Consider the following 19835-nt stretch of genomic DNA (forward strand, 5'->3'; position numbering starts at 1 on the left):
ACACTTAGCTGACTGTCATTCGCTAGTTCATTTCTCAGGATAATGTCTGGGCCAATGAGATTCAACCTTTCGGAAGACTGGCAGCTATATCAATAAAGGTATCAATGAATGTACTCTCTTTGAGAACACTAGTCAGATTCCACTTGCTAGCCAATCAGCAATCTCCCATGCAGTATTAATGTTTGTTTTCTCCTTGAATTGATATTCTTGCAAAATGTCCTGATAAGTGCAAGATTAAAAACCCTCAACAAAATGTGTCTTTTTTCAGCAATACTTGTGTTTTGGACAAAAAGACTAATTATAAACCAATCATACTCTACTGGGGAATGATTTTTGTATTCCCCCTTCGCTGAGATTACAACCTTAGATCAAGTGACTTAAGTGGATTCAATTGACCTTCTGCTCATTGGGCCATAATCAGGACAGAGGATTTATCAGGGTTAGGAAGAGATGACCCACAATAACTTAAAATTAAATAAAAACATCTCTTCCACCTGCAACAACCCTTTTAAGGTCTACTAAGATATTCAGTGAATATGCGGTGGTACAGGATATGTCCTGCCCTTTAGTATTTCAGAGTGATGCACATTTTGACCAGGTTTGAGCTGGCCTTCAAGCTGAATCATTAGGAAATGGAAACAACAGGAATGTATATTTCTTGTGATGGAGCTAAGAAGGTTTGGAATGCCACTGCCACTTCACTGTTGAACCAAGAGAGTTAGAAGTGGCCCTGACAGAATTTAAAACTTGCCTTATTACATAGTCCTGTGAGTCAATCAACTGCCCATAACTTGATCCTTTGAGATTCCCAGAATTTCCAACAATGGCACATCTCCTGCAATTACAGGAATGGCCAGTCTTTATAGGATCGAACTTAGGCATGACCTCGAAAAGCCTGCTGTACATCATACTCAGCCTCGGATGCCTGGACTGTAACCCCTGAAACAGACAGACAGCAACTGCAGGCATTTATCAACAAAAAACACTCAGAGTGGGTCAAGGGTTAGGATCAGGGTCAGAGTGGGTCAAAGGTTGGATCAGGATCAGAGTGGATCAAAGGTTAAGATCAGGGGTCAGAGTGGGTCAAAAGTTGGGACCAGGGTCAGAGAGGATCAATGCTGGGATCAGGGGTCACCATGGGTCAGACTGTGGATCTGGGGAGGATCAGGATCAAAGGGAGTGGAGATGATGTGGGATTTGGGATGGTTTAGAGTCAGAGACTTTGGCTCAGGTTGTGGGATCAGGTAAGTGAGGGTCAGGGACAGAGGGTGGAATGGGACGAGGTGGTGGATTGAGGGTCAGTGTAATGTGGGATTGGAAGCTGACAGAGGTCGGTGAGCACAGGGAGAGCTGGAATGCAGCAACAGCAGAGTGATGGGAGATTACAAAGTGGGCTCTGGGGGAGATGACTGGAAAAGGTTTGGGCTGGTGCTTTGTGGAGGCAACAAAACAATATCTGAGGGTTTCAGCAGCTGATTGGCTGACACAGGAACAATGATAAGATTTGGAAGGAGCAGTTTTTCAAATGGTACAAATCTGTGAAATTTACAAAAAGCTGGACACTGAATAACAACATTAGGTTTCTCAGAATTGAATCTGATTCTGAATCCAGTGAATCCTGGTATATTCAAAGAGAATTGTCTGGATATTGATCAAGTGGCTGCAGCCCCTCCACCTGCAGCGCTGCGGTTAATAACGCCATTCCTGCAGCCTTCATAACTGAATAAGAGGCAAAACAAAGCCAACTCTACCTTAATCCACCCCACGCTCCTTTGTCCCAGCTGCCTCCAACACATTCCCTGCATCAACCCATCCACTTGTCCACTCCCAGAGATTTCTCCCCAGAGGTTATTGGCCAATGTTACTGAGGATTCCATACTAAGAGACCTACCACTGCCTACACTCACAACGGAGCTGCGAGAAAAAGGGATGACAAGGGGGTCACAATTTCAAGATTGTCAGCAAGACAACCAGGGGTGAGATGAGGAGAAACTTCTTTACTCGGAGAGCTGTCAGGATTTGGAATGCATTGCTTGGCACCGTGATGGAGGAGGTTTCCAATGGAGGTTTCAAAAGAGTGCAGGATATATATTTGAAAGTGATGAGTTTACAGGGCTACAGAGATAGGACTGGAGAATGGAACTAGCTGGGTAGCTCTTTCAGGACTGGTACAGACACGATGGGCTGAATGTCCTCCTGCTGTGCTGTAAAACTCTATGATTCTATGATAAACTGAAGGAGCATTACACTAGCACGTCTTCAGGAGATGGAGAAGAAATTGATGGAGGTTAGGTTCACATATAAAATGGAATCAATGATACTCTGATGCATAGCAGTGGGATAACAGACATGACCCTCTCCCACTTCCCAACAATCGGCTACTTACCTAAAGAGAAGGCATTCAGGTCGGAGAAGGATTATGAGGAGAGTGTCACGCTGTGGTAGAGAACATTAAAATAGTGACAACTGTAAGACCAAGCGGCTCATGGTGCCTTCTGTTCTGATCAAAAAGATAGGCTGCAGTTACACCAATGTAAACCACCATGACTGGTGAAGATAAAGAAATGTGGATGTGAGTTTGCTCGCTGAGCTGGAAGGTTCGTTTTCAGACGTTTCGTCACCATTCTAGGTAACATCATCAGTGAGCCTCTGACGAAGCGTTGGTGTTATGTCCCACTTTCTATTTATCTGGTTAGGTTTCCTTGGGTTAGGGTTAACCCTAAGCTAATGATGTTACCTAGTATGGTGACGAAACGTCTGAAAACGAACCTTCCAGCTCAGCGAGCAAACTCACATCCAGAACCTCAACCTGAGCTACAAATCTTCTCAAAACTCACTATAAAGAAATGTGGGCAGGAACATTGGAGCCTGATCTCCTGGAGCTCATTGGTCAGACGATAGGAAAAGAATCAGAATCAAGATTGAATAGGCAACAACTGCCAAGAACTCTCATAATATTTTAGGCACTGTCAAAGTCATCAAGGCTTGTCAAAGTGCATTTTTCTTCATCAACAAGAGTTCTTTCATCAATAAAATGCAGTGTGCAAAACAGAGCTTTAAACAATAGAGCTTTATTTCTTTGCCGTGTGATTGGGTACTTGGGGATTCTCGATGAGTTGGCATGTAGGTGCGGGGGGAGGTGTGGTGGATGCAAGTCACATTAAACTGGCATGGGGGGGTCACAGGAGTGAATGGTATGATGGAGCGTGAGGATTGAGGGCAGGAGGAATGTTTTAATCTTTAATTTGGATTTTTAATCATGAACAAAGAAAATTACAGCACAGGAACAGGCCCTTCAGCCCTCCAAGCCTGCGCCGATTGAGATCCTCTGTCTAAACCTGTCACCTATTATCTAAGGGTCTGTGTCCATTTGCTCCCTGCCCATCCATGTACCTGTCCAGATATATCTTAAAAAACGCTAACGTGTCTGCGTCTACCACCTCCGCTGGCAACGCGTTCCAGGTACCCACCGCCCTCTGTGTAAAGAACTTTTCACGTACATCTCCCTTAAACTTTCCTCCTCTCACTTTGAACTCATGACCCCAAGTAATTGAGTCCCCCAATCTGGGAAAAAGCTTTTTGCTATCCACCCTGTCTATACCCCTCATGATTTTGTAGACCTCAATCAGGTCCCCCCTCAATCTCCGTCTTTCTAATGAAAATAATCCTAATCTACTCAACCTCTCTTCATAGCTAGCACCCTCCATACCAGGCAACATCCTGGTGAACCTCCTCTGCACCCTCTCCAAAGCATCCACATCCTTTTGGTAAGGTGGCGACCAGAAATGTACACAGTACTCCAAATGTGGCCGAACCAAAGTCCTATACAACTGTAATATGACCTGCCAACTCTTGTACTCAATACCCCGTCCGATGAATGAAAGCATGCCGTATGCCTTCTTGACCACTCTATCGACCTGCGTTGCCACCTTCAGGGAACAATGGACCTGAACACCCAGATCTCTCTGTTCATCATCTTTCCCCAGGGCTTTTCCATTTACCACATATTTCGCCCTTGAATGAGATCTTCCTAAATGCATCACCTCACATTTGCCCGGAGTGAACTCCATCTGCCATTTATCTGCCCAACTCTCCAATCTATCTATATTCTGCTGTAATCTCTGACAGTCCCCTTCACTATCTGCTACTCCACCAATCTTCGCGTCATCTGCAAACTTGATGATCAGACCACCTATACCTTCCTCCAGATCATTTACATATACCACAAACAACAGTGGTCCCAGCACAGATCCCTGTGGAACACCACTGGTTACAGGTCTCCAATTTGAGAAGGCCTTTCACCTTTCAGCCAGATTGCCTTGGCAACTCACTGCTCTTTCTACGTCACACTAACTGACTGAGATCAGCTCCATGCCCCACCCCTCCCACCCCCACTACCACCCAGAAAGGGTCAGCAGCTTGTGTTTAGACGTCAGGTTCAAGGGCTTGAGATTTCTCTTGTCGCTGTCAACATGACCCAGGGACACGTATTTGGTTCTGAGTTTCCACAAAGGGAACATGCTTTTTTTTTATAATTTTATAACCAACCTCTTCAGATAAGTTATCTTAAACATTTGAGGTGTGTGGGGCTTGCACCCAAGCCTCCCGGTAAAGAGGAAGGGGCCCCACCACTGCCCACAAAACCCCTAAACGGAACATGCTTCATTCTCTGTTTTAATGTCTTTCATCTGTAAACGAAACACAATGACTACTTTACTGAGCTCTATCCGTTTGACAGGCAACATGTAGTAAAAATGCTAACAGTGCCTGTTAAACTCACAAACACCACCATTCCAAAGGACAAAAACAACGGGAGCACCGCCCCCTGCCAGTTCCCCTCTGAGCCACTCCCCATCCTGACGTGGAAATATATCACCGTTCCTTCACTGTCGCTGGGTCAAAGTCCTGGAACTGCCTTTGCTGCACCTTCACAGATGGCAGGTGTCACTCCAACACGTTCGTGGAAGACAGGAAGCTGCCCACAGCCACAAAACCAATTTTTAAAACCAGTGCTGGACTGACTTACCAACCACCACAGGAGGATGTCCTGAGGGATCTTTTCATTGCTGCTGGTTAAATGTGGCTGAATACTCGAATTAAACCGCACATCAAACCAACGAGAGATCCCTTGGTCTGAAATACACGTCTCACAGGCACAGGATTTCCTCAAACACGGAGGTCCTTCCTTCACCAGGCTGCGGCTGTACAGAAAGTATGAGGGAAGTGCAAAACAACAGATGACGAGGAAAAACTTTATCCTTTTGTAAAACTTCCTGGAATTGTAGGCCATGTTACAGCCCAGCTGGGAATCTTTCAGCTCTTGCTCCTCCTCAAGATGTGGATGGTGTTAAAATCCAGCTCGATACCCATCCTTCAACATCATTCTGAACTGAAAATTTTTAAAGTAGAAGACAGGGGTTTAGTCATATACGATTGTTAAGAAAGTGATGATTTAGCTCATTCACCAACTGCCATGAGAAATATATCACCATGATTTCAACAACAGCTCCCTCACCCACACAGGTCACCCATGATGTCAGTGTATAGCAGAGCAGGCTGGACGGGTGAATGGTCTACTTGTCCCTCTCAGTCCAATGTTTCACAAAAACCTTGTGGCTACACCACAAAGGCTGCAGCAATTCAAAAAAGCAGCTCACCACCACCTTGTCTGGGACAGGCAATAAATGTTGACCCAGCCACGCCAAGAGTGGATTTGTTCATCTCAGGATGTACCTATTTAGAACAATCACATCTTGTAACCTTAGGAATTGTCTTTGTGCATGAAACTCTACCTCAGCAACTATTAAATATACTTTCTGTGTTAGTCCACCCTGCCTCACTACCCAATACAGGCTGCTACTACTTACTGTGAACCATGGGACACTAAAAACAAAATTGGCCAAAAACAATAAATGACAAGTAATTCACACTGTCTGAACAGTTTTTAAGCACAGCATAGTGCTTTCTCTCTCTCGCTGTCTCTCTAGAAAAGATAGAGATCTTCCTCTGTAGCAGAAAACCTTCCCTTGCACAATGAACTCTCAATGTTTCTGCTGACCTTCCTGAAGTCTGGAAGAAGCTTCTCACAAGGATTAGCGTCCATGGAAATTTTTTTTTTTATTCATTCACAGGATGAGGGTGATGCTGGTCAGCAATTTTTCCCATTGCAGAGGCAGTTAATAATCAACCACATTGCCGTGGGTCTGGAGTCACGTGTAGGCCAGACCAGGTAAGGAAGGCAGTTCCCTTCCCTAAAGGGCATTAGTGAATCAGATGGGTTTTTCATGACAACTACCAGTGGACTCAGGGTCATCACTAGACTCTTAATTCTAGATTGTTATTGAATTCAAATTCCACCATCTGCTGCGGTGGGATTCAAACTCAGGTCTGCAGAACGTTACCTGTGACCAGGGATAATACTGGAACAAGAACAAAATTGCTGGAAAAGCTCAGCAGGTCTGGCAGCATCTGTGGAGGAGAAAAAAGAGTTAACCTTTTGGGTCCAGTGACCCTTCCTTTGAACTGATAATGCCCAGGAAAATGTCAGTTTATATGCAGAAAAAAGTGAGGGAGATGGGATTGGAAGTAAGCGATAGGATAGCGCCCAAGGAGAGAGAAAGGCAGTTGGGCAGACAAAGGAGTTGCTAATGATCAGGCTGGGAGGGTGAATAGTTGTTCAAGGGGACTGTTAGTGACTAACAACAGGAGGGTGTGTAGTGGCAGGCTGTGTGGTAACAAGGCCTGGTGTGTGGGATGGGGCTGGGACATGGGAGAGTTTAGGACCTAAAATTATTGAACTCGATATTGAGTCCGGAGGGCTGTAGGGTCCCCAAGCGGAAAATGGGGTGTTGTTCTTCCAGAGATAGTAAGAACCAGAAGGCAGTGGAGGCCAAGTCTCTGGATACTTTCAAGAAAGAGATAGATAGAGCTCTTAAAGATAGTGGAATCAAGGGTTATGGGGATAAGGCAGGAACAGGATACTGATTGTGGATGATCAGTCATGATCATAATGAATGGTGGTGCTGGCTCGAAGGGCCGAAGGACCTACTCCAGCACCTATTGTCTATAACCGCCTGCCAATGCTGGAGTCAGAGCCAACACAGTGTAACATTTTTTGAAGAAGGATCCTGACCTGAAACAAAGATAACACAGTGTGTAGCTGGATGAACACAGCAGGCTGAGCAGGAAAGCTGAAGTTTAGAGCCAAGACCCTTCTTCAGAAAGCACCCTCCCAGCCTGATCGTTAGCAACTCCTTTGTCTGTCCAACTGCCTTTCCCTCTCTTTAGGCTCTATCCTATCGCTTACTCCCAATCCCATCTCCCTCACTTTTTTCTGCATATAAACTGACGTTTTCCCAGGCACCATCAGTTCTGAGGAAGGGTCACCAGACCCGAAACGTTAACTCTGTTTTTGCCTTCACAGATGCTGCCAGACCTGCTGAGTTTCTCCAGCAACTTCTGTTTTTGTTCCTGATTTACAGCATCCGTTTTTATCGAGCAATAATACTGCAAGGGCCAGTGCTTTCAATTTAAGGGTCGGCCAAGAGAAGCCACATCAATGCCCTGCGATGATATTCATGCTGTGGTTGTAGCAGAGAGCCAGGCTCAAAGACACATTCCTCAGTAACATACAGCTTCTGAGAAACTGCGCCAGTCAGATTCAGGTGGGCAAAGATTTTGGCGAAGCCCTGTGCAGAACCGTTCTCCTACCTCTGACAGCTGCTCCCCTCGCGAACCAGCTTCTGTAGGAAGGCCTAGCACCCAGCTTGTGACTATAGCGAAACTGTTTCAGAGGCAGAGAGTAGCAGAAAAGCCCCAGCAAGAATGAGTTAGCAGAGGATTGGAGATTGTTGCCGGAAGAAATAAGACCAGAATGAACTGGAAACATAAGCAACAAAAGCGGTCTCACTTCCTTCCTGCTCAAAGTAAGCTGGGGGTTAATGCAGTGAGTTCACTGCCAGTCATTGCTAGAGATTGAGGTACACCCACATGTTCCTGGAGCCACAGAAACGTGTGTACAATTCCCTGAACAGAAACAGATCATTCAGCCCATCTGCTACATATTGCTATCTGTGCCCTACATGAGCCTCCTCCCACTGCACGTCATCTCTCTGCAACAGCAGGTTTTTCTATCAGTGAGCTTCACATCGTCAGGAAGGAGGGATCACATCTGGAGTGAGCAACAGCCTGAGATAAAATTGAAGCCCAGACTTGGGGTCCCGCACAAAAGATCAGCATCACAGGAAAACCAGAAGTTCATTGGTTGGTGATAGTACAAATTTGGCGATTCTAGAACTAGGCATATAGTCTGAGCATTCGGGCAGACAGTTCAGGAGAGATGTTTGGAAGCAGTTCTACACACAAAGGATGGGAGCAGTTTGGAACGATCTTCCACAAACAGCAGTAGATGCTGGGTCAGTTGTTAATTTTAAGTCTGACACAGATGCATTTTTGTTGTGCAAAGGTATGAAGGGATATGAGCCAAAGGCAGGTTTATGGAGTTAGACCACAGATCAACCATGGTCTCACTGAATGGTAGAACAGGTTTGAGGGGCTGAATGGTCTACTCCTGGTACTTTGTTTTTCTTTCTTATATATTTCTACTTCTGACGCCAGTGAGGTCTCCTCCAAAAGTGCCCTAAAACAATTCAATCCCTGAGTTTTTCTTTTAACTAAAGTAATCCTTGATTATTCTATACCAAACATAAATTAATGGTATCAGAGATAATGGGAACTGCAGATGCTGTAGAATCCAAGATAACAGAGTGCGGAGCTGGATGAACACAGCAGGCCAAACAGCATCTCAGGAGCACAAAAGCTGACGTTTTGGGCCTAGACCCTTCATCAGAAAAAGGGGGATGGGGTGAGGGTTCTGGAATAAATAGGGAGAGAGGGGGAGGCAGACCGAAGATGGAGAGAAAAGAAGATAGATAGAGAGGAGAGTAGAGGTGAGGAGGTAGGGAGGGGATAGGTCAGTCCAGGGAAAACGGACAGGTCAGGAGGTGGGATGAGGTTAGTAGGTAGGAAATGGAGGTGTGGCTTGGGGTGGGAGGAAGGGATGGGTGAGAGGAAGAACAGGTTAGGGAGGCAGAGACAGGCTGGGCTGGTTTTGGGATGCAGTGGGGGAAGGGGATGAGCTGGGCTGGTTGTGTGATGCGGTGGGGGGAGGGGACAAACTGGGCTGGTTTTGGGATGCAGTAGGGGAAGGGGAGATTTTGAAGCTGGTGAAGTCCACATTGATACCATTGGGCTGCAGGGTTTCCCAAGCGGAATATGAGTTGCTGTTCCTGCAACCTTCGGGTGGCATCCTTGTGGCAATGCAGGAGGCCTATGATGGACATGTCATCTAAAGAATGGGAGGGGGAGTTAAAATGGTTCGTGACTGAGGTGCAGTTGTTTATTGCGAACTGAGCGGAGGTGTTCTGCAAAGCGGTCCCCAAGCCTCCGCTTGGTTTCTCCAATGTAGAGGGAGCCACACCGGGTACAATGGATACAGTATACCACATTGGCAGATGTGCAGGTGAACCTCTGCTTGATGTGGAAAGTCATCTTGGGGCCTGGGATAGGGGTGAGGGAGGAGGTGTGGGGGCAAGTGTAGCACTTCCTGTGGTTGCAGGGGAAGGTGCCGGGTAAGGTGGGGTTGGAGGGGAGTGTGGAGCGAACAAGGAAGTCACGGAAAGAGTGGTCCCTCCGGAAGGCAGACAAGGGTGGGGATGGAAAAATGGCTTGGGTGGTGGGGTCGGATTGTAGACGGCAGAAGTGTCGGAGGATGATGCGTTGCATCTGGAGGTTGGTGGGGTGATGAGTGAGAACGAGGGGGATCCTCTTGGGGCGGTTGTGGCTGGGGCGGGGTGTGAGGGATGTGTTGCGGGAAATGTGGGCGACGCGGTCAAGGGCGTTCTCGACCACTGCGGGGGGAAAGTTGCGGTGTTCACACATTCAAAGAGAAATAATGGGAGCAGGAGTAAACTATTCTGCCCCTTTAAGCCTGTCCTGCCATTCTCTAATATCATGGATGGTCTGACCCAGGTCTCAACTCCTCTTCCAGGCCATCCCCTCATAGCCCTCAAACTCCCTCATACTTCAAAGATCTTTAAATACTTTCAGCGACCTCACCTGCACAACTCTCTGTAATAGAGAATTCCAGACATTCATTGACATCTGGCAGAAGAAATTCCTTCTGATCTCAATTTAACTGAGGGTTCACTGATTCTTTAACTCAAACCCTTAGCTACAGATTCCCACATTGGTGGAAACATCGTCTCAACATTAACCCTGTCAAACCCCCTCAAAACGCTGTATGTTTCACTGAGCACACCCTTCATTCTTCTAAACTCTAATGACAAAACACCTAACCTCACGTTTAGCTGTTCTTAATAAATCAATCCCTTCATCTCAGGAATCAGCCCATGCAATCTCTTTGAAGGTGCCTCCAATGTCAGTCTATCCTTTCCTAAATATGGGACCAAAACTGTACACAGGCTCACCCACAACCTGGAGAGTTTGAACAAGATTTCCCTTTTTTTTAAACTCCAAGCTCCAACAAAAAGATCACAATTCCATTTGTGATTTTAATTACTTGTGTCCTCTACCATTTTGTGTTTCATACACAAGAATGCCCAGATTCCTCTACAATGCACTGATTGGAGCCTCTCCCTTCATTTAATTTATAATCTGCCTTTTTGATTGGCCACACCACATGTTCCTACTTTAAACTCCATCTACCGCATTTTTGTCCACTCACTCAATCTACCTCTACTCCTTGGCAAGTTAGTCATACTCTCATCACAACATGCCCTCCCATCTATTTTTGTACCTTTAGCATATTTGGATACATTATCCTCCGTCCCCTTCCTCCAAGCCATTAATATAGAGAGTAAATAATTTCGACCCTAAGTCTGACACTTGTGGCACCTAACTGGTTACTGATCAAGTCCTATGAATGTGAACTCCATGTTGCTGTCCGTAACCAATCCTCAATCCATACGAATACACTGTCCCGAATACAGTGAGCTCCTGTGTTTTGCAATAACCTTTAATGTTATCCCACCTCATGGTTTGGTTTACTAGAAATCCTGTAACTGTACCCTACACCCACATTAGCAACTTTGTGTCTTATATCCCCAAGAACTCCAGGAAATTGGTCATAAATAAACTCCGCTTCACAAAATAATGTTGACTCTGTTCTAACGGCTTGCTCTTTCTTCTTTAGTAATGGTGTCTTGCATTTTCCCAACAACAGAAACTGGGAAATTGGCCTATCGTCTCCCACTTTCTGTTTCCTTCCCTTCTTGAACTGGGACATCACAGAATCCAGTGAGTTCTGGAATATTTCCTGTCCGTGTCATAAACTCCACAATATCAACAATCTTCCATTAACACTGCAGAAGGTTCACTATCACCTACTCTCTGATACAGGCTGAATTAAGCCACGGTTCCAGAAAGGACTCTGCAACTTTGATTTTTTTTTCAACTTTTCACAGAAATAACCAACTTTCATACAACATTAGATTGAAATCCAAACTCTAAAAGTGATAGTGTTATAGACATAAAAGGCACATATCCTTCATCACAATGTCCAAAGCAAAGATAAACATGGGCTTTACACTCTCTACATCAGTGCTTTATGAAACTGTTGGCTATTTCTGTTGTAAATATCACTCTGCATGGACCACCATTATATTCATAAACATGAATGTAGAAAACTTCCCAAGCCACCTGGTTTTGTTGCTGCATTTATACTCATAGAATCGTTTGGCACAGAAACAGGCCCTTTGGTCCAACTCATCCACATTAACCAGATATCCCAATGTGACCTAGTCCCATTTACCAGCATTCGGCTCATATGTTTTTAAACCCTTCCTATACCTAGTTCTCCAGATGCCTTTTAAATGCTGTAATTGTGCCAGCCTCTACCACTTCCTCTGGCAGCTCACTCCATACACTCACCTCTGTGTGAAATAGTTACCCCTTTGGCCCCTTTTAAATCTTCTCAATCCCACCTTAAACCTATGCCCCTCTAGTTTTGGATCCCCCTCAACCCTGGGGAAAGACCTTGACTACTAATCCTGACTCAATGAAATAAAAGTCAAATCTATTTTAACTGAAGAATGTTCCTGAAACAATTGAATTGATAAAACATCACTTTTTAGATAACATAAAATAAATAATAATGAAACATTGACAATACTTGCAATCATTATCTTCTCACTGAGAAAGATAGGGGGAATAATCCCAGTAAACTCAGCTTGTTGAGTGGAAGAGTAACAGCAGAAAAGTTTCTCCTCAGGTCCTCACTGTGAGCGATCATTGCTGACAGTCACCGCTTCGCGTGTGTGTGTGTGTGTGTGTGTGTGTGTGTGTGTGTGTGTGTGTGTGTGTGCGCGCACGCGGGTGGGGGTGGGGAGGACACACAGGGTTGGGGGTGGGGGTGGACTATGCAGATTTTGCAGGCTACCTGAAGCATTAATAAATAACATGGAGCTGATCACTGAGAGACCATTGTGTAATGGGGACCTCGCACTGCTACAAAATAGACGGCAGGTTTATTATTAACCTTTAGAACCTCGCACTGGCTTCATCAAAATGCAGACATGCAAAGTGGGGTAAGGCCTCAAATTAGATTCAATCTAATGAAGCATTCCACGGCAGTGAGCTGCGGTATGTTGAGGATGGTTTAAAGGGAGGGCAGATTTGCTGATGTACAGGGGCAAATCGAGGGAGAGACAGCAGCAAGATGCTGCCACTGAAAGGCAAAAGCTGATCTTTCTTCTATTTGCTCATGGGATGTACTGCTCCACTTATCCTGCCCTTTGGATTGACTGGCTCACTTGGCAACTTTAGAGGGCAGTTAGTTTGCTGCGAGTCTGGAGTCACACATGGCCTATGACACTAAAATGGGTGAGGAGATAAGTTGCAATGAAGGAATAAGAAATTTACAAATGGGTATGGATAGGTTTGACGAATGGGCCCGGAAAATGCAGTTTAACGTACATTCTGGTTGGAGGAACAGAAAGGCAACTTATTGTTCAAATGGAGAGAAACTTCAGTGCAGAGGGATTTGGGGGGTCCTTGTGCATGACCACAGAAAACTAGTCTCCAGGTACAGCAGTAATGAGGAAGGCAAATGGAATTTTGGCATTTAACATTAAAGTAATACAGTATAAAAGTAGGGACTTGATACTACAACCGTACAAGGCATTAATCTAGAATCACAGAATCCCTAAGTACAGATAGAGGCCATTTGGCCCATCAAGTCTGCACCAACCCTCCAAAGAGCAACATACCCGGACACAATCCCTGATCCTATCTCCGTAACCCCTCATTTACCATAGCTAACCCAGCTAGCCTACAGGTTCACAATTGATTATTATTGAGTCAATGAAGGTTAAAGATCTGTAAAAGAAACATGAAAAAAGAACAAAGAACAAAGAAAATTACAGTGCAGGAACAGGCCCTTCGGCCCTCCAAGCCCTCGCCGATCCAGTTCCTCTGTCTAAACCTGTCATCTATTTTCTAAGGGTCTGTATCCCTTCACTCCCTGCCCATCCATGTACCTGTCCAGATACATCTTAAAAGACACTATAGTGTCTGCGTCTACCACCTCCACTGGCAACGCATTCCAGGCACCCACCACCCTCTGCGTAAAGAACTTTCCATGCATATCTCCCTTAAACTCTTCCCCTCTCACTTTGAACTCATGACCCTTAGTAATTGAGTCCCCCAATCTGGGAAAAAGCTTCTTGCTATCCACCCTGTCTATACCTCTCATGATTTTGTAGATCTCAATCAGGTCCCCCCCTCAATCTCCGTCTTTCTAATGAAAATAATCCTAATCTACTCAACCTCTCTTCGTAGCTAGCACCCTCCATACCAGGCAACATCCTCGTGAACCTCCTCTGCACCCTCTCCAAAGCATCCACATCCTTTTGGTAAAGTGCCGACCAGAACTATAAGCAGTATTCCAAATGTGGCTGAACCAAAGTCTGAAAGAACTGTAACATGACCTGCCAACTCTTGTACTCAATACCCCGCCCAATGAAGGAAAGCATGCCACATGCCTTCTTGACCACGCTATTGACCTGCGTTGCCACCTTCAGGGAACAATGGACCTGAACACCCAGATCTCTCTGTGCATCAATTTTCTGCAGGGCTTTTCCATTTACTGTATAGTTCGCTCTTAAATTAGATCTTCCAAAATGCATCACCTCGCATATGCCCGGATTGAACTCCATCTGCCATTTACCTGCCCAACTCTCTAATCTATCTATACTTGATTGAGTCTCCCTCTCTCTCTATTCATAAATCACACTGAGATATAAATGAGGCACGCAGGCTCCTAACTAAATTATGTCTGAAGTGAGGGCAGTGTTTCAGTCAAATAGAAATTGATGGAAATTTCAACACTGGGCCAGAAACACAGTAGCACCGTTATTCAAAAAAAAAATTGACAACTTAGCTAGTGATGGAAAAAGTCATGTTTCTAAATTTGCTGATGGCATAAGGATCGCCGACATTTGAAGGAACCGTAGATGAAAATACTGAATTAGACAAGACACTGAGAAAGTGAAAGCTGTGGTTATTGTGAATGTTACCACAAGGTGGCAGCATTGCTACACATGGTGCAGGTAGATTGGCTTAGATTAGATAAGATTCCCTACACAGGGTCCGGGGGGTCAGCTCCTGAGTGTCTGCTCATTCATATCAGCAACATCCTCTCCTCTTACCGCAATGGTCAGTACAAAAATCTCAATACAACATTTGAAACTTTGAAAGTAGAGCTTAGACATCACAGGTTAAGCAGTCCCCTGTTACAAACGGGTTCTGTTCTTGAGTTCATTCTCAAGTCAATTTGTACACAAGTCAGAACACAGCACAGGACGATATAAAACATCCATTCATAAGGACAGGAAACAGTTATATTTTGGATCTTTAAAGTTACTTCTCTGTATGGGATCACCTTAATTACAAGTGGTTGTAAGTTGATCGTCCATAAAACAGGGGCCCCCTGTAAGTTTTGATGGAGCTCTGGAAGACGAGAACATAATGGGATGTACATGACGCTGAGTATGAGATGCTGTCCTTTTAAGGAAGGAAAACTCATTGTAGCAAGCAATCTAACAGCCTGCCCGTGGTACAACATCGAGGGCCGAAGGTCCTGTTCTGCGCTGTATTGTTCTATGTTCTAACAGTCTGCCCGTGGTACCCACAGAAATACAAACAGATCTCAGTGAAAAAAAAGGGCTGTTCTGCAGCAAGAGACATCAGCGGCTGGTGGTTGATTCACCGTTCGGACTAAAAACTACATCAAAGATTAGAAGACACAGGGGTATACCTCCTGCTGCAGTGATACACAGCACTGGTTAGGCCCCCACACCCTGCTGTCACCGTGGGCTCTGGGCTCCATACCCAGGAAGGAAGGAGAGTCTGACCTGGGAGGGAGAGATGTATAGATCCCCCAGAATAAAACCTTTACTGCAAACGCTGAAATTACAGGCAGATTACACAAACTACAGTTGTATTCCTTGGAAGTTGGGAGATTACAGGTAGATTGGATCAAAGTTTTCAAGCCCTGCTTCCCTGCTGTATGACTCTAATGAGAGGAACTAATGGTGTGGGGAGAAACTATTTCTGCTGGTTGGTAAGTCTAGGATTGTGGGCCACAGTCTGAAAGTGAGAGCCAGTCCTCCCATGAGAGAGATTAAGAAACATTGCTTCACTCAGACCCTCATAGGAGTTTGGAACTCTCTTCAGCAAAAGGCAATCGATATTAAATCAACTGAAAATATTAAATTTAAGATTGCTATGAGTTTTAGCAACTGAAGGTGTGAAGTGATCCTAAGAAGGATATGTGGAGTTAGGACACAGGTCATCCAAGATCTCATTGTATGATGGAACAGGCTAAAGGAGCTGAACGGCCTCCTTCTGTTCCTATGTCCCGAGAGTAGGGAGGAGTGAGGGCCGGGGAGGGTGTAGATGGGAAGAAGGGGGGAAAAGGAAGGGGAAAGGGGTGGTGTGGTTAGAAGAGTAGGAGGAAAGGGGAGAGGGATAAAAGGGTGATAGGGAAGAGATCAGGAGGCTGGCTTTATAATGGAGCCAGATGAAGGACAGACAAACCACCGATCACCTTCCAGCTTCACAACAAAGGAATAAAATGTGGAACTTACCTGTAACATGGGTGATCACCCTTTGTCAAACAGCTCAGGCTGAGACTGGACTCACTCGCAATTCAGTTTGACAAAGGGACAACAGGAATGTTAGCTTCAGGTTAGAATTCACACAGGCTCCTGAACTGAGGGACTGACTGCACACAGTGAAAAAAACCAGCATTCACTTCTCAGCCTGAATCAGACCTGTTTATACTCAGTCAGAAAATGCCAAGCACATCCATCAACTCAATCCTTAAGCACTCTAAAGAAATTTTCAAAAAAATCACAGGTTACTACTTGACAAGCCTGGACTCTGTTCCAGCAAAGGATCACAGCTTTCAACTTTTAACAGCAAGCCTGTGTTTCCTGCAGCAATGAACAGTTAATGCCACGGCTGGGACTGACATATCTGTTTGTTGCCAATGCATGCATAACGGGTTTCGGCAATCCACCCAGCTTTCCCAGGATCCCAGGAGTCTCTCTGCTGTGAAGGAAATTCACATTCATATGGAGAGACTACATTATTCCAGAGACAACAAGCCTGCCTGCTGTATATTCCTTAAAATACAAGCTCGGTCTCTCTCTGTGGTCTGTCTGCTTTGAAAGTTCTGTCAATCCAGTAAAACTTTATAACAAATTGTGGAGCTGGATGAACACAGCAGGCCAAGCAGCATCTCAGGAGCACAAAAGCTGACGTTTCAGGCCTAGACCCTTCATCAGAGAGGCCCATCTCTCTGATGAAGGGTCTAGGCCCGAAACGTCAGCTTTTGTGCTCCTGAGATGCTGCTTGGCTTGCTGTGTTCATCCAGCTCCACACTTTGTTATCTTGGATTCTCCAGCATCTGCAGTTCCCATTATCACCAATAAAACATTACTTGCTTTTGTTTAAGACTGACTGTCACACAACAGTATTTCAAATTAATTTCCCTTTCATTTACCTGATTTTTAGCTGCTACCTGATCTGCTATCAATGGTACAGACTCAATATGTTAGCTTGCGCTCTTACACTCCATAATGTACCCCATCACTGAGTATTCTCACCAAGTACCAATGCTTTTGCTGAAAAATATTTTAATATCAATTTGACAAAGCTGAAACCAGCTTAGAACAGCTTAGTGCTCATACGTTGTCGCTGCACTCCATGCAAAACCCTGGCCCTGTCTCCAGGTGAAACACAAAAAACAGCAGGAGACCATTCTGCCCATCAAACCTGTGCCACCATTCAATGTGATCACAGCTGTTCCTCAATCTCAGCAGCATGCTCCTGCTGCGTCCCCTGACCTGCCTTTCACAGTGTTCTGTGGTTCCACACATTCATCACCTTCCCAGTGGAGGTATCTCTCCTCATCTCCGCTCAAAATGGTCAACCCCATATCCTGAGATTCATGACCCCTGCTTCTCGACTCTCCAACCAGGGGAAACATCTTCCCTGGGGCAAATCCGTCTGGGCCTGTTAGAGTTTTATATGTTTTAATTAAATCCTCTCTTATTCTTCTAAACTCAGCGAATATAGGCCAAGTTGACCCAATCTCTTCTCATCGCTTAGTGCTACCAACCCAGGAGTCAGTTTGCCCAGTTTGTCTCTCAATGGCAAATGTATTGTTTCTGTGGTGAAGAGGCTAAAGTTGCACAACACCCAGGGGTGGTCTCGCCAGGGCCCGCTGTAACTTTAATAAGAGTTATTTGTTTCTCAAGATCTTTTGAATGAAGTGAACAGACTATTTAGCTTCCAACTGCGTGTAACAGTTGCCTGTTTGCTTCCAGTGACAGGTGTACAAGGAGAGCCAGGTCGCTTCGGGCACTGACCTTTCCCAATCATCACTTCACCAACACTCCGCCATTCTCTATCTCCCTCACGCACACACACACACACATACACACACACACACACACACACACACACACACTCACACACACTTACTCACACACACACTTACTCACACACACAGTTACTCACACACTCACACAAACAGTCACACACACTCACTCATACACTTACTCACTAACACACTTATTCACATTCTCACACAAACACATTTACTCACACACACACATACTCACACACACACACACACACACAAACACACTCTTACTCACACACACACTCACACACACACTCACACACACACTCACACTTACTCACTCACACTCACATTCACACACACACACACACACACACTCACTCACACTCATGCACACACACAGACACCCTCACATTCACACACACACATTCTCACACACACACACTCACTCACTCTCATGCACACATACAGACACCCTCACATTCACACACACACATTCTCACACACACACACACACTCACTCACACACACTTACTCACACACACACTCACACTTACTCTCACACATGCACACACACTCACACACACTTACTCACTCACACACATACACACACACACTCACACACACTAACACACTCACACACACACACTCTCACACACACGCACACTCACTCACACTCACACACACGTACTCACACACACACTTACTCACTCACACACACACACTCACTCACACTCACATTCACACACACACACTTAATCACTTACACTCACACACTCACATTCACACACACACACACACACACTCACTCACTCACACACTTACTCACACTCACACACACTTACTCACACACACACTTACTCACACTCACACACACACAATCACACACACACTCACACTTATTCACTCACACACACTCACACTCACATTCACACACACACACTCACACACACACACTCATTCACACACACACTTACTCACTTACACTCACACACACATTCACACACTCTCACACACTTACTCACACACACACACACTTACTCTCACATATGCACACACACACACACTTACTCACACACACATACACACACTCACTCACACACACTAACACACACTCACACACACACTCACACTTACTCACTCACACACTTACTCACTCACACACTCACATTCACACACACACACTTAATCACTTACACTCACACACTCACATTCACACACACACACTTACACACACATTCACACACACTCACACACACACAATCACTCACACACACATAGGCTCACATGTACACAGACAAATACACACACAGACACACACACATGCACACTTACTCACTCACACACACGTACACACACTCACACACACACACACTCACTCTCATACATGCACACACACACACACATACACACGCACACACTCACTCACACACACTTACTCACACACACACACTAACACACTCACTCACACACACTCACACATACTTAAACACTCACACACACTCACTCACACTCACACACTTACTCACACACACACTCACACACACACTTACACACACTCACATTCACACACACACACACTCACTTACACACACACATACTCACTCACACTCACATACACACTTACTCACACACTCACATTCACACACACACACACTCACTTACACACACACATACTCACACACTCACACACACACATACTCACTCACACTCACACACACACTTACTCACTCACACACTCACATTCACACACACACTTACTCGCACATGCGCACACACACACACTTATGCACACACTTACTCACACACTCACACATACACACTCACTCACACACACACACACACACACACTCACTCACACACACACACTCTCACACACTCACAT

General features: G+C 45.2%; 1 protein-coding gene across 4 annotated transcripts in view; it reads right to left on the minus strand.

The window, feature by feature from the left end:
- The window catches only part of LOC125461462 (CMP-N-acetylneuraminate-beta-galactosamide-alpha-2,3-sialyltransferase 2-like), a 36396-nt gene that overhangs the window by 10381 nt on the left and 6180 nt on the right, over window positions 1–19835 (minus strand). The window contains exons 1-3 of one of the 4 annotated variants that reach the window (XM_048550280.2): window positions 12195–12336; window positions 5027–5389; window positions 752–939 (exon numbers count right to left, since the gene is read on the minus strand). In XM_048550280.2, the coding sequence (XP_048406237.1) occupies window positions 752–939; window positions 5027–5290 (452 nt within the window). In that variant the 5' untranslated portion in view covers window positions 5291–5389; window positions 12195–12336. Of the gene's footprint in view, window positions 1–751; window positions 940–5026; window positions 5390–7710; window positions 8095–12190; window positions 12337–19835 lie in introns of those variants that run through there. The other 3 variants (XM_048550281.2, XM_048550279.2, XM_048550282.1) reach the window with 3 other exon arrangements.

The sequence above is a fragment of the Stegostoma tigrinum genome, chromosome 19 (genome assembly GCF_030684315.1).
Source record: "Stegostoma tigrinum isolate sSteTig4 chromosome 19, sSteTig4.hap1, whole genome shotgun sequence".
Lineage (NCBI taxonomy): Eukaryota > Metazoa > Chordata > Chondrichthyes > Orectolobiformes > Stegostomatidae > Stegostoma > Stegostoma tigrinum.